The sequence below is a fragment of the Corapipo altera genome, unplaced genomic scaffold (genome assembly GCF_003945725.1).
Source record: "Corapipo altera isolate COAL_440 unplaced genomic scaffold, ASM394572v1 67, whole genome shotgun sequence".
Classification (NCBI taxonomy): Eukaryota; Metazoa; Chordata; class Aves; order Passeriformes; family Pipridae; genus Corapipo; species Corapipo altera.
Genome location: NW_020884906.1, coordinates 4,070,492 through 4,083,445, shown reverse-complemented (window position 1 = coordinate 4,083,445; position 12,954 = coordinate 4,070,492). Strand labels below are relative to the sequence as shown.

General features: G+C 42.3%; 1 protein-coding gene across 1 annotated transcript in view; it reads left to right on the top strand.

The window, feature by feature from the left end:
• TMEM132C (transmembrane protein 132C) overlaps positions 1-12,954 on the top strand; it is a 201,797-nt gene that overhangs the window by 101,488 nt on the left and 87,355 nt on the right. The window contains exon 3 of the mRNA XM_027652327.1: positions 10,443-10,589. Within this exon, the coding sequence (XP_027508128.1) occupies positions 10,443-10,589 (147 nt within the window). The remainder of the gene's footprint in view (positions 1-10,442; positions 10,590-12,954) is intronic.

Genomic DNA, 12,954 nt, shown 5'->3' with positions numbered 1-12,954 from the left:
GCCTTTCTTTGAGAGGCTGTAATTAGTGTTGGCCATGGCTCTGCCAGCCCTCTGTGGGCAGGGAGGGAGGAGCTGGCTGAGGTGCTCTGCAGCAGTGAGTGCTGTTATAATTGGGCACTTGAGCCTGGAGTAAGATAAACCAAACATACAAAAGGGAAAGCAACTTCCTAATGAATCACTGCCGAGCTCCTGTACCTAATCCTTCAGTGTAACAGCCCCACAGCTGGCTCATTTCTCTTGTAGTTGGTATTTATTCCTTGTTTTCCATAACAGGAATTGGGCATCACTTACCTAATGTGGAAAGACTTTAAGGGGCTCCCTTTGTTGGGATATTTAAATCCAGCCAAGTCAAGTCACCTTTCTAACAGTGTATCCCAAGGTGGCCTGAGGAGGAGCAGGTAATTTATTAGGAAGGACAGCAGACAAAATCACGAGGTGGCAACGTAATTTCTCCACTAAAGAATTGTGAAGGAGTTGAGAGAAATTTTTTTTATTTTTTTTCATTTAATATAGCAAAAAACTTGCCAGTCTGGAGGACCCCTCATAGTCTGTGTTCTTATCATCTGGCAGCCTCGTTGAAAAAGGACCATTACAAGAGGAGGTGCAGAATTGCAGAGTCATACAAAGGCAAGGGAAAGCAAATGTGGAGGGATGAAGTGGAGAGGGACAAGAAAACTTGGTGTATGAAATACTGTAGGTCTGTGTCTGTGGACAGGCATATACAAGGTAAAGCCCACCAGGTTTTGAAGAGTTTCTTAATGATTAGAAAATTATTTTTGTCTCTCTGTTCAGTCACTTCTGGGGAAAAAAGAGGCTTGTTGAAGTTACAAAGGAAGCTGCAGGAGGATGAGAGCAGTTTTCTACATTACTTGAACTCCCTGAGCCATGTCCCATCCATCATTTATCAGCACTGTTTTCTTGCTCCTGAGCCACAGGAGGTTCCATCAGGTCCCCTGGATGTGACAGTGCCCACTGGCTCTGTCAGGCCAGGCAATGACCCCATAGAAACCCAGGTGGGCTTTATGGATCTGATCCATGGCCCTTGAGGTCAGCAGGAGTATTTTTGCTGACTGACTGAAGGCTCAGGGACTTCAGATCTGTGCCTAAATACACAAACTACCAGCAACAGCCTCAGGGCACAAGGATTTGTGCTATTACTGGGTAAACTTAAAGCATAAAAGAACCGAATTTGGAGGCTGTGGTACAGATCACTGCCAGCATTTACTAGATTAAGGCTCAATTCTGTGATAAAAGCAGTTCTGTCTGCTCTATCCCCCTGGACCATCTCTGTAGCATTTCTCTCACACTCCTGCATGCAGATTACAGCACAAGGTGGGCTTGTTCTGAAACATAGTTAAGATCAGCAGCAGTGTGAATGTGCCTTAAAGTGACCATGTACAAGTGTGAGAATTATGATGAGCAGAGTAAGAGCCCTGCCAAATATTGGAGTCGTGGTACAAGGGATATGAGGGAAACACGTGGCCCTAATTCCTGTCCTGTTCTCCAGTTATCTTAGCAGACTTTCTGCTTTGGTGATTACAGTTTTGGCACTCGTCTGTGCCAAAAGGTTGCCCCTGGTTGGTGCTGCTCAGTACTTCAAAGGGAGAGGGAGAAGAGGCAGAACTAAAGGGATGGGAGCACATGTTATTATAACTCCTGCAGAGTCAGCAGACTCCTGCAGTCTGCAGGGAGTTCTCTCCAGGGCAGTGGGAAAAGGCTCCATCCTTGAGTCAATTTAAGTTAAACTAATTAGATTACAAATGAGACAGTGCTGCATCTTGGGAGTGAACCACCTGATAATCAGGATATTCTTTAGTTGCTTGGACAGTACCTAGCACAGTACATAACATTTGAAACAACTGTGTGAGCGAATGGCTCCTCTCTTTCTCAGTGTTTTAAGCACACTTACCCCCCTACCTCTTTCCAGCAGTTGATCTCAGCAAAATTATTTCTCTAAGAGAAAAGGAAACACAACCCCCTCAGCTTCATAGCTGATGGGAGAACTGTGTTCATAGCAGCTGCTGAACGGGGAGTGTGGATGGGATTAAAAACACAAAGGGACTGCACGGGAAGATTACTTCAGAAAGTCACTTGGGGTCTAAGTAATAATCCTAATAACCACTGCAAACAGTAAGTATTTTCCTCAGCGGTGCTATTGCTCTGCCAGCTGGGGGAATGTCACAAATATGCAGCTTAGAGATTTTTTTTTGTAATAATAGAAACTACCTGTAGTAGGGAATATAATCTCAAAGCATTTACTTATCTAAAAAGTGTCTCTGGTCCTATAAAGTAGATCCGTGGAGGCAACGAGTTTGTGTTTACCACGAGCAGCTGAATCTGTGCTCTGGATTCACCCTGGTAGGATTTTTGTTTACACAACACCCATCTCTGTCTCTCTCTTCTGCCTCTCTCAGCAAGCACGTGTCCCTGTGAGAAAGGTGCTTATTCCAACTCACTTTTGGACAGCAGAGCAGAGAGCATGGGCTCCAATGTTTCCTTATGTAAGGGATTTATAAATGAGTGTTCCCTCAGATACAGAGACTTTACCTCAACGATTGTGCATCAACTTCTTTCAGTTCCTTGCAGAGTCCATGAGATGGATCTTTGACTCAGAGCCATTAGTCAGCTTGAGTTTCAAATTAGAAAAGAGTCTTTCTACTCATTCATTCCTGAAGGAAATGGAAAGGGTGAGTAAGTCATAAGAAAACTGCAAACTCGGACTGTCCCCGTGTCAGCTACGGTCAAGCGTCTAAAATGCTTGGTATGAGGAGCACAGAGGTTTTAAAGTATCACTGCAAACCCCTCTCAGGCTCTGTAAGACTTTACTGGTCCTCAGTAAGTTTCCCTTGCATTTCTTGTGAACCTGGATTTTTTGCTGATTCCGTGAGTAACAGGTAAAGGACAATTAAAATAGGGCTGGAAATATTAGCCTTGTCCCATGTCTCAAATTATATATTCCCATCTGCTGATTAATGCATGCACTGTAAACTCTGAGAATGAGCTCCTTCTGTGCCATCCTTGGACAGTGCTTATCAGCAGGGGATCTCCATCCTTCCTAATGGGAATGGATTTTTCTATTTTGAGATGCCATCCTCAAGTGTTGCAAGAGTATTGAGGGTTACAAAAAGAAAAACATAAGGGATTCATGTTATTCAAAACACTTATTCTTCTGCTGTCAGTTTTCCGTCTTCCTCCTTTCTTAATAGCTGTGAGAATTCATTCCAAATGGCTCTGGGAGCTGAGGCTTAAAAGACCCTTAAATATCTAATCCCTGCAATACTTCATGTAAAATGTAAAATTGTGGGAGTTGGCGACGACTGTTGTGTCCAAAGAAATTCTTGAAGCTGTGGATTGGGGAGTTAAGAAGAGGAAGGTGTTTGCTGAACTGGAGCTATTTGGTGCATGATTTTTGCTTTCTTCTACCGAGGACTCTCTTGTCTCTTATCTTGTTACTACTCTGAGAATCTGAGCTGAGTATCAGTGGTTTTGCCACCCAAGTGGCCCCATAAATGCAATCAGCCAAGGCAGAGGGCAGGGAGAGCTTCTGGCAGCATTGCAAGAGCTCCTTTATGTTCTGAGTTCCTGTGAGCCCGTTTCAGGTCTAAATACTCACCTGGATTTGGGAACCCCTTGGAAATATCTGGGCTGAACGTGGTTGTTTCTCTGAAAGCAGGATGAGCTGGAGTGAAATGCAGTAGCAGCTCTGTGACAGCTGCTGGGAACGTCAGGAGTTTACAGTGTTTATCTTTGCTGGAGGCAGAATGTTAGCAGGTTGTAAATTCAGATTAGGTTTCCTCACAGCTTGGAAGACAAATCCAGATTCTCTGTGTTGTGTAATTCCCTCTTGCTTTTATTTATATATATTTTTATGTTTTGGTTTTTTTTTCCTCCTGCCTTCCCTAACCCCTTAACTAGTGCTGTTGACATTCAGTGCTGGAGAAAGCAGTTTTGCCATGAGATCTATTAGGAGGTTCAGTCATTGCCTCTGTGGTTTAAGTGGTGGTATCCAAGCTTCACAGAAAGCATCTCTTTCTCCTTTTCTTTTCAAACTTTATAAACCTGACACCTCAAGGGAACTGGTAATGCCAGCAAAGAGTTAACCACAGAAATCATCCCAAAACAAAGAGCTGTGTCACTGGAACATCCCAAAGCATGTTGGATTTCTTCTTTGGAATAAAAAAAAATAAATCTAAAATACAGCTGACAGCATCTACCTCGTGCCTTGCAGCTGAGCTCTTCAAAGCTTCCTAAGGGATGTGAAGCACCTATTCCTATTGAAATAAAAGGCAGCTGATTTTCCTGCAGTCTTGGAGAATTGCAGTTATGTAAGAAACACTACAAAAGAACAGCCCTTGAGCTATTTCAGATCCCAGGATTCCTCACTGCCAATGGAAGGAATTAGTGTAATTTTGATGGACAGTGAAGTCACCAAAATATGCAGTTTGAGGAAGCTGAATTGAGTCCAATCTGCCTGACAGAGGAGGCTTCAGAAATACTGAAATCTGTCTCAGCTGCTCACTGTACTCAAGAAGCTTAAGCATTCTGGTTTGGAGGTTCTTAAGGATTTGATTACTGCATTTTCAAAGTAAAATATTTCAATTTTTTTGTTGTTTGTTTTGATGTGGCTTTTTTTTTTTCTTTTTAAGTCCTTTTAAATAAAGCAACATTCTGGTCTATTTGAAGTGAAAGGAAAAATGGAAGGAACAAAGAGCAAGAATTAAATACTGAGAGTTTTAGCTGTTTTGTCATTTTAAAGGGTGTTTACTCTTTTTCTATAAAAGTTATTTCCTGAAGGCCTTTTCTGGTTACACCACGAGAAAGAAAATGTCTGAAGGAGAAAGGATAGTCTGAGGAGCGAGGTCTGATGATTGGCCTGTGCTGTAAATGCAGAAATCCAAGAAACCAAAATGCATGGATGGCTCTTTGGACTACCCTTCTTAATGGGAACCAAATCTGAAATACTACTATTAGCAGTAATTTATTACCTAATAAATATAGTACCTAAATTCCCCAGTGGAGACAGGGCTCTCTTTTGCTGCCTGTCTGTGTGTGTGGCTTGTAAATGAAAACCTCCAAAGAGGTGGCCACTGGTGGACATCTGCTTGCTAGAGTAGGATGGATCAAACAAGGATCCTGTGGCTTGTGTGGAGTCGTGCAGGAAGCCTGGAGCTGATACCTGATCCCCATATTCCCTAAACTGAGCCATAGCCACTTAATCACACTTACTCTGTCCGTGTATTTTGCAAATTAAAGGATCATATTTGAAGGGTTGACACAGCTAACCAGGTCATATTCTTCTGTTCCACATTTGGCTTCTCAACTTTTAATGAGTAATGTTTTGCAGGCAGATGTCTGTCCTGTTCCTTCAGAGCTGCAGTGAGATCTAGCAACTCATTTCACATAGAAAGATGAAAGGAAAAATATTTACTTAATAAAACAAATCTTTCTTAATTGCTGTGGTTAGTCTCTTGCCTGGGTTTTATGGGTTCCTGCAGCTGGCTTTAATCTCCTGATTTACTCTTGGAACAAAAGAGGAGAGGACTGAACATTAATTATGACAGGAAGAAGTTGAAATTTTTCTGGCAGAACTCATGAAGTTTTGAGACTTACTGTAAAGTGCAGCCCAGAAACAGCCCACCAGGAGAGGCTCCCTGGGTTTCAGGAGATTCAGTAAAATAATTTCTCACCGTGTGACCTTTACAGTCAATAAGGTCAAGGGCTTCTACTGGTCTGGGCAACTGTTAGCAAAAAGAAGCAAGAAGCATCGAGGCTCCAGAGGAGACTGACCAAAAGGGGTCAGCATTTGTTAAGTTGAAACACCAACTTGACAAATACAAAGAGACGAGGATTTACGTGTGGGGGTGCAGAGCAGGAGCAGCCTCGCCCTTGCCCACCAGGTGAGGTGCAGGGTGCCCACGCTCTGCTCCTGGGGCCCAGGGACTGCCTTGGGGATGAGCCCTTCCCGATCACACCGAGCCTGCCTCTGCCCCTGATATTTATGTTTTGAGTACTCACTGACGAGAGGTCTTCTGGCCCAGCAGCTCTGACAGCAGATGTGAGCTGAAGAGACTGTGCAAAGCAGTGGTCACTGATCTGAACCCAGACTGCTCCCAGATCAAAGGACAGCGTGCCGGGGCCGGGAAGAGCATGGCATTTATCAGGAGCACAGAAGATGCAGGGCTTGGAATAACCCTCTGGAAACAAACAGCCTAACAGGAAACAGAAGGCTTAATGTCTGGAAAACTATTCCAGCTATTGTGAAGATCACTGGTTATAGGAATTTAGTAATTGATTTAGCTTTTTATTCTTTACTGCAGCCTTGTCTACCCCAGCTGCTCTGTAAACCTGCTGTTGGGGTGCAGTGTGGCAGCACTGCTCACCCCATGGGAGAGGTGCTGCTGCTGCTGGGGGTGTTGCCCTGACCTGTCTGCAGCCCTTGCATCGTGCTTCTGCACTTCCCTGGCTCTGCCATTGCTGCTTTCCTAGTCTTGCAGTGAGCCATCCAGGAAGCTAAATCATCCTCTGGTTAATGCTGCCAGCTCAGTGCTCAACTGGGTGTTAGTGCCAGGCCAGGGGAATCAGGGAGCTGTTCAGCTCTTCATCAGCCTCACAGGGTGTTACTCTACCCATAAGTTCAGATTCTTCCTTTGCAGGTACTTACCTGTGTCACAGCACACCCAGGCAGTTGCAGCCCTGCCTGGATCTGTGTTTTGAGCATGGCTTTCTCTGGAATAAGAGAGGTGATGCTCTCTAGGATTAGCACACATCAGCAAAATCATATGTGTGAAGAACTGTTTGGAGTACTCAGCAGTCTGCCCTCTCTATAGCACTGCTGCAGGTAGCAGACCCTTCCACAGCCAGAGTAGTTTTGCAAGATTAAAATTTAAATTTAAATAGGAAGCTATAATTTGAGCTCCTTAAATCATAAGTCACACCTTCAGCTCTGGCTGTTGCTGATTCAATTGCCTTTTGGTTCCTGTCTTTAATAGTTGTATAGTATTATGTCTAAATACTGCTGAGCTTTCTTGTGATTTGAGGACAGTGAAATGGAACAGTTAGATTTTCATCTGTATTTGATCAGAAGGTATTAATTAGAAGCTTCATTTCTAAGTTTGACATGTTATGAAGATAGAGTGCTAAGTGGAAATCTGAAAGCTTCAAGTTGGAAATGAAATATTTGCTTGGAAATTGCACATTTACAGAAGTTCACTTGCTGTGAGATTATGTAAACAAATAAATGCTTTCACTTGGTCTCAACAAAAATTAAGTAATGATTCCTAGGTAAGCTGCTGAAGACTCTCTGTAATGTCTTTGAGATGCTGCTTGTTTTGCACGCCAGCAAAATCTTTTAATTCTCCATCTGAAAGACTTAAAGAGAGACAGTTATTTTGAGACAAAGCTGAGGCAGAGATTTCCTGTGCTATGAATTAATAACCTTAGAAGTTCAAGCAAGAAAATCTTCCAGTGTTCTGGCTGCCATGTGTTCATAAAGCTGGAAAACCTGCATTCAGATGGATGGAGTCCTCCATCCAGTGTGGGATTGAAGCTGACCTCGGGTGTTCTGTGCTGTTCTTAATGATGGGCTGTCTTTCATCTTTCCATTGCGAGGTTTGCTTTTGCCAGCAGATCAAAAACCGTGCTGAACTTTCAGCACGCAGAAAATCAGCCTCAAATAAACGAGCTGCTGCCCTTAGGTTTTTGTGCATGTGTAGGTGACTTGCTTAGCAGGGTCTGTGTTTAAACCCAGAAAAAGGAAAGGGTGATTTTTTTGGGGGGGGCTGTGGTTTCATTATTACCACCATGGTGAGCACACAGACAAAGTGACAGGGGCAGTTCAGTGGCACTCACAGAAAATTGTCTAGAATAACATTGGAGGGGAAGATTTTGACTCCACTTTGGGTGGAAATCCAAGCTGACAAGTTATGTCTGGTAAATGCTTGCAAGTCGTAGAAAAAGCCTCTGTGTGAGGACAACCATCTACTTGTGAATAAGTAGACATGGCAAAGAACTTCCCAGTTGGAGTGGGGAACCACACATTAAGGAAACCTGTATTTCAGTTGTTTCAGCTGTTTGTCTTCATTTATTGTCACCATACCTGCCTGCCTTAAGTAAACATGGTAAATGAATATATACTGTTATATTAGGTGGGTAAATACAGGAGACTGTCAAGTAATTTGGCCTCCAGGTCCTCTGTCTTGGGTTTGTTGAGGTACTATAACTTACAAATTTTTATGTACAAAGTTGGCACTATTGATTTAGAAAAAAATTAATATTTAATTACAAACATACAGCAAGGTGAACAAACTTTTGGTAAGGAATTAAACAGACTTTTCCTTGCTAGCACTCAAACACCAAGTAAATAAAAATTCAGTGAAATCACTTGTAGCATATGTGTACAGACTGCATTTGAAAATGTGTGGGGCTCGCTACTGTCTGACTTAATTCTGATTCATCCATTGACCTTGTTATATAAAACTCAATGCCCTTTTTAGAGGGAGAGTTGCAAATGGTGCTTCTGCATATTCATTTCGGAAGTTCAATCTTCTGGGTGTTCATACCCTAATTCCAGTGCTAAGTGCAATCACAACATTGATTTTTCTCACTAAACATAACCTACTTTACCCTGGGATGGGATTTTTTTTTTTAATGGGCTTTATATAATGGCATATGTGAAAACCACTCAACTTAATGCCCCATACTGGAGTTAATTAACAAAATGGCATCGTAGCCATGGCCCCTCGTCCTCTGGCAGTGTATTTTACCACTAACCTTGGCCACACCAAATGTCCATCCTAATTAACAGGAGCCCAGGTATTGACCATGTCCAGCTACGTGGTGGAAAGAGCAATTTGCAGCTGCTGACAAAGTTGTAATTCTGTAGAAAATCCAAATGTGGGAACATCATTTGGGATGGTGTTCTGCCATTTCAGAGCCCGTCTCAAGGAGCAGCTGAACAAAGTGTCTAAACTATGAGTTCTTACTTCTCTCCAGTTGCTAAATGACAGTCTCCTAAAATACATCCAAACACTCCTAAAATACAGACTTCCAAAGACATACTGCAGGTTTTATACAGATTCGAGATTGGTGGTAGTGTTTTCATACTGAAACATTTATTTTGTTCGTTTCTTTGAGCTGTAATATGCTGGACTTGAAGCTTTAATGAACCTTCAGTAATGAATTTGATTCTTCCTTTGCTTTTTCTGGTTTTGTTTCTGAGTAATTCAGCTTGAAGGCACTACAGATGCATCAGGTTTGTGCCAGTTTTACAAGAGCAAGACAGTATTCTGTGAAGCTCTGTGGTGTTTCATGTTACAAAGGAGAGGATTAAGCATTTAAGCTCTTATACTGAGAAAAAAAAAAGAGTTTTCTTTTTCAATGCTTTAAATTAATTGTGTTCTGTCTCGCTGTTGAAAAACTGCAGCAAGAGGACAAGTGCTCTCAGTCATTCATAACTACAGTTTTTAATTGTTTTATTGGCTGAAGATGCAAAAAGACCTTTTTTTTTTAAGAGTAGCTTAGGTACTGTGTCCTCATAAATGTCAAGAAGATACCTTGACATCATCATCTTGTTAGATGATGATTTCTGCTCAGTAAATAACATTTTGTGTTTCATTTATCATTCTTGGTGCTTTGTAGCAGAACTGAAGATCAGCAGCTAAACATTGTGCACCCAAACAACATCTTTGCTGGGAATTCCTTGTACAAATGCTCTTTAATTAAGCAAGTGCTCTTTAATTAACCCTCCATGCAGTTGTTGCTGGTGTTATTAGCATCACTAGATAAATACAGTTAACTTTTCCACTGGGCATAACAACAGTGGCAGAAATTTGCATCCTGTAAGAACATCTGTGAGTTACAAAGTCTTGTCTTAACCAACAGTTAAATCCTCTCCAGGCTGGGCATTTCAAACAGAAATTTCCTTGGGAGTCTGTCTTAAGGAGGGAATTGTTAGGCAGAATAGCAAAAACCTGTCCACTGATACCTAGAAGAATATCATATGGAATAAAAATGGATTATTAAAGAAAACTCCAGTGAAGCATTCCTCTGTGCAATGATGAAAAACAGCTTCATCTTGATACAGAAGAACAGAATCTTCCTGAGTTTTCTGTGTTGGGACAAGTTTCTCTTTGGAAAAAAATTATTGCCAAAATAGAGAAAAGAACCTCGAGTGCAGCTTTTACTGCAAGGTTCAGTTTTAATCCTAAATCCAGCCTGCTGTTGGCAGAACATATAAAGGCATTGAGCTGGTTCTGTCCAAAAAAAGTGATGTGTTGCCACAGATCTGCATTCTTGATACCACTCTCTTATTAATTGGTGGATTAGAAGAATATGTAATACTTAGCTGAAAGCTGATATATTGAGATTTCCATGCCTGAGCTGCACTCGAAGATCACAGTCCTGAATGACTCTTGTAAACCTTTTACAATTGCTGTTTTCAACAGGGCAAAGGTGAAGAAAGGTGTGAACATTCTCAGTGCAAAGACAAGTGACCCCCGGCAGTGGGACGTGAAGCAAGAGGTGGGGAATGGTGGAAAGCACTCAACCACAACTGTTATTTGTCAGAGGATAGCACCAAGTTCAAGGAACAGGTATGAAACCTCATATTCTCGGCACATTAAACTCATTTATATCCATGATAGCATCCATTGGTTGAAAGACTTAAGGCTCATATTACCACTGCTCAGAACTATTAAACCTGTAGCCTGGAAATCTGGAGATACTTATGTGAACTGTGGTACCATCTGCTGATCTATAACAGGTAATAAAATTCACCAGCTCAAATTAAAAAAAATTAACGGAATAGACCTACGGTGGGGGTGGGGGGTGTGTGTAATTTTGGCATGAATATGAATATTCTTAATTTCAGAGGGGTTTAGTGAGCGTAATTTTCTGGTTTGATAGTTTTGACCTTGTTTCTCTGAACGTATCACAGCCTCTGTGGTTGGTTCATCAAGCAAGCAGTGAGTGCTCCCACAGTGAAGCCACTGTAACTTTGAATCATTGGTACAGAATAATTCAAACCTCCAAGTGTCTTGTATATAATACAGAAGAATTCCCTTTTGCAAACAGTTACTTCTTCCAGAACTGGGGGTTCCCTTGACAGGCTGGTAACTGTCTGAGGCAGAACAGTGCATTCTGGGGAGCACTGGGATGAACTGGTCTGCCAGTGCCTGCCTTCCTGTTTGGTGTGTTCTTGCTGAGACTTGACCTGGTTGTTCCACAGACACAAAATCAGTGCTTTCTCCAGAAGTAGGATTGTCTTTCCACGGCACACAGTGAAGTTAGATCTTGCTGCTTTCAGTGGAAATTCTTTTGCTCTTCCCAGATATTGTCTAAATGAATTCTCACAACGTTGCTGTACATTAATCCACGCAGAGCATTTCCCTTGTGCAGATCCAGGCAATGCTTCCCTGGCTCTGTGCTTGCTGTTAGCCACAGACCTGGGCTCACTGAAGAGTATCATAAAATCTTTGGGGGATGCTGGGCTGGTTCTTGCTTTCCCATGCAGTTGGTTTGTACTGTCTTCAGGCACAGAAAACTGAGCACATTTCAGCTTTTGTGTTCTGTGCCCAAATATTGGACACCTGTAAAGTGTAGAAATTTCTCTCATCATGAGCAGCTCGTGACAAGATGATTCTCTGATTCAACGTGTTTACACTTGGTGAGTGATCCCCCCCTGTCCTTGTCTCGACCCATGACCTTTTCATTCTATTTTTCTCTCCCTGTGCTGCTGAGGAGGAGAGTGAGGGAGCTGCTTTAGTGGGCACCTGGCATCCAGCCAGGGTCGACCCACCTCAGGACTGGTACAGGCAAAGGAAAGATCCATCATTTGAGCTTTCCAGAGCTAAAAAAGCTGAAACCCAAAGCAGTTTGAAAGGGAGGACACAGCTTTAGAACAGCGAGTAGCTCTGAGTGTATTTGCAACAGAGGAACTGTAACAGTCAGGTTATCACACCCCAATTAAATCTTCTCAATCCAATTTGCATGAAGTCTAATTAACCCATAAAAATACTTTTAGCGCTAATTGTGCAAATAAAAGTCAATGTTTCAATTAATGCCTCTTTCATTTGTGTGTGTAAATAGTTGCTGTCTTCTGAAGGCGTGAGGAGCCTGGGTTTGAATGAAGGGTTTGTGTACAAGGACGAGCTGGGTGGGGAAACCTGGTTATGTGTGCACTGAGATCCCAGTGGAAAGCATATGATGTAGTGGGCATTACAGTACTAAGTGTCACTTGGAGGCCTCTCCACAGAGCACAATTATTTTTATGTAAATGTATTATTTTTATGTAAATGTATTAAACTAATTTAATTTGGTCGAGAGTTGCAAATCCCTAATGGGATCTTTCTGTGCTGCCACCAGCATTTCCAGGCTGGTTTAGCAGCACAGTTCATGGAAGTGATGTGCAGTTCTCCAGTGAGGCCGGGGTAGGTGTGAGGTGCTGTTCTCTTCTCTTGCAGCAAAGTCAACCAACTCATAAATGTGTTGGTTAATTTAGGCAGAGGAAGGTGTTTTCCACTGTGTTTGCAAAGGAGTGTCTATAAAAACAGGTAAACGAAAGTTTGCAGTTCTTGAGTGCTTTGTAAACATTCATACATCTTGTCAAGAAGTTGACAGTATGTTGTTTTTCTTTACACAACCAGCTGTTTCTAGCAGAGCTCGGGTAGGAGGAAAGGAGAACAAAGCATCTTCTACAGTTTTGCCTTATTTCTCTGTTGCAGCCAACAGGAATATTTGGCTCTCCCCTTGTACTGTCACATATCCCCACTGGTTGTGAAGTCAGATTTATTACTTAAATTCATAATAGATTGTAAGTGCACTGGAGTAGCCAGATAACACTGCATCCAGGATGTATTCTGGTCATAATGAGGAGGGTGATGTGCTGAGTTGTTAAGGACACAAACATCCCTGGTGCAACACGGAGAACCCTTCATATCCCTAGGAACAAAGGCCATA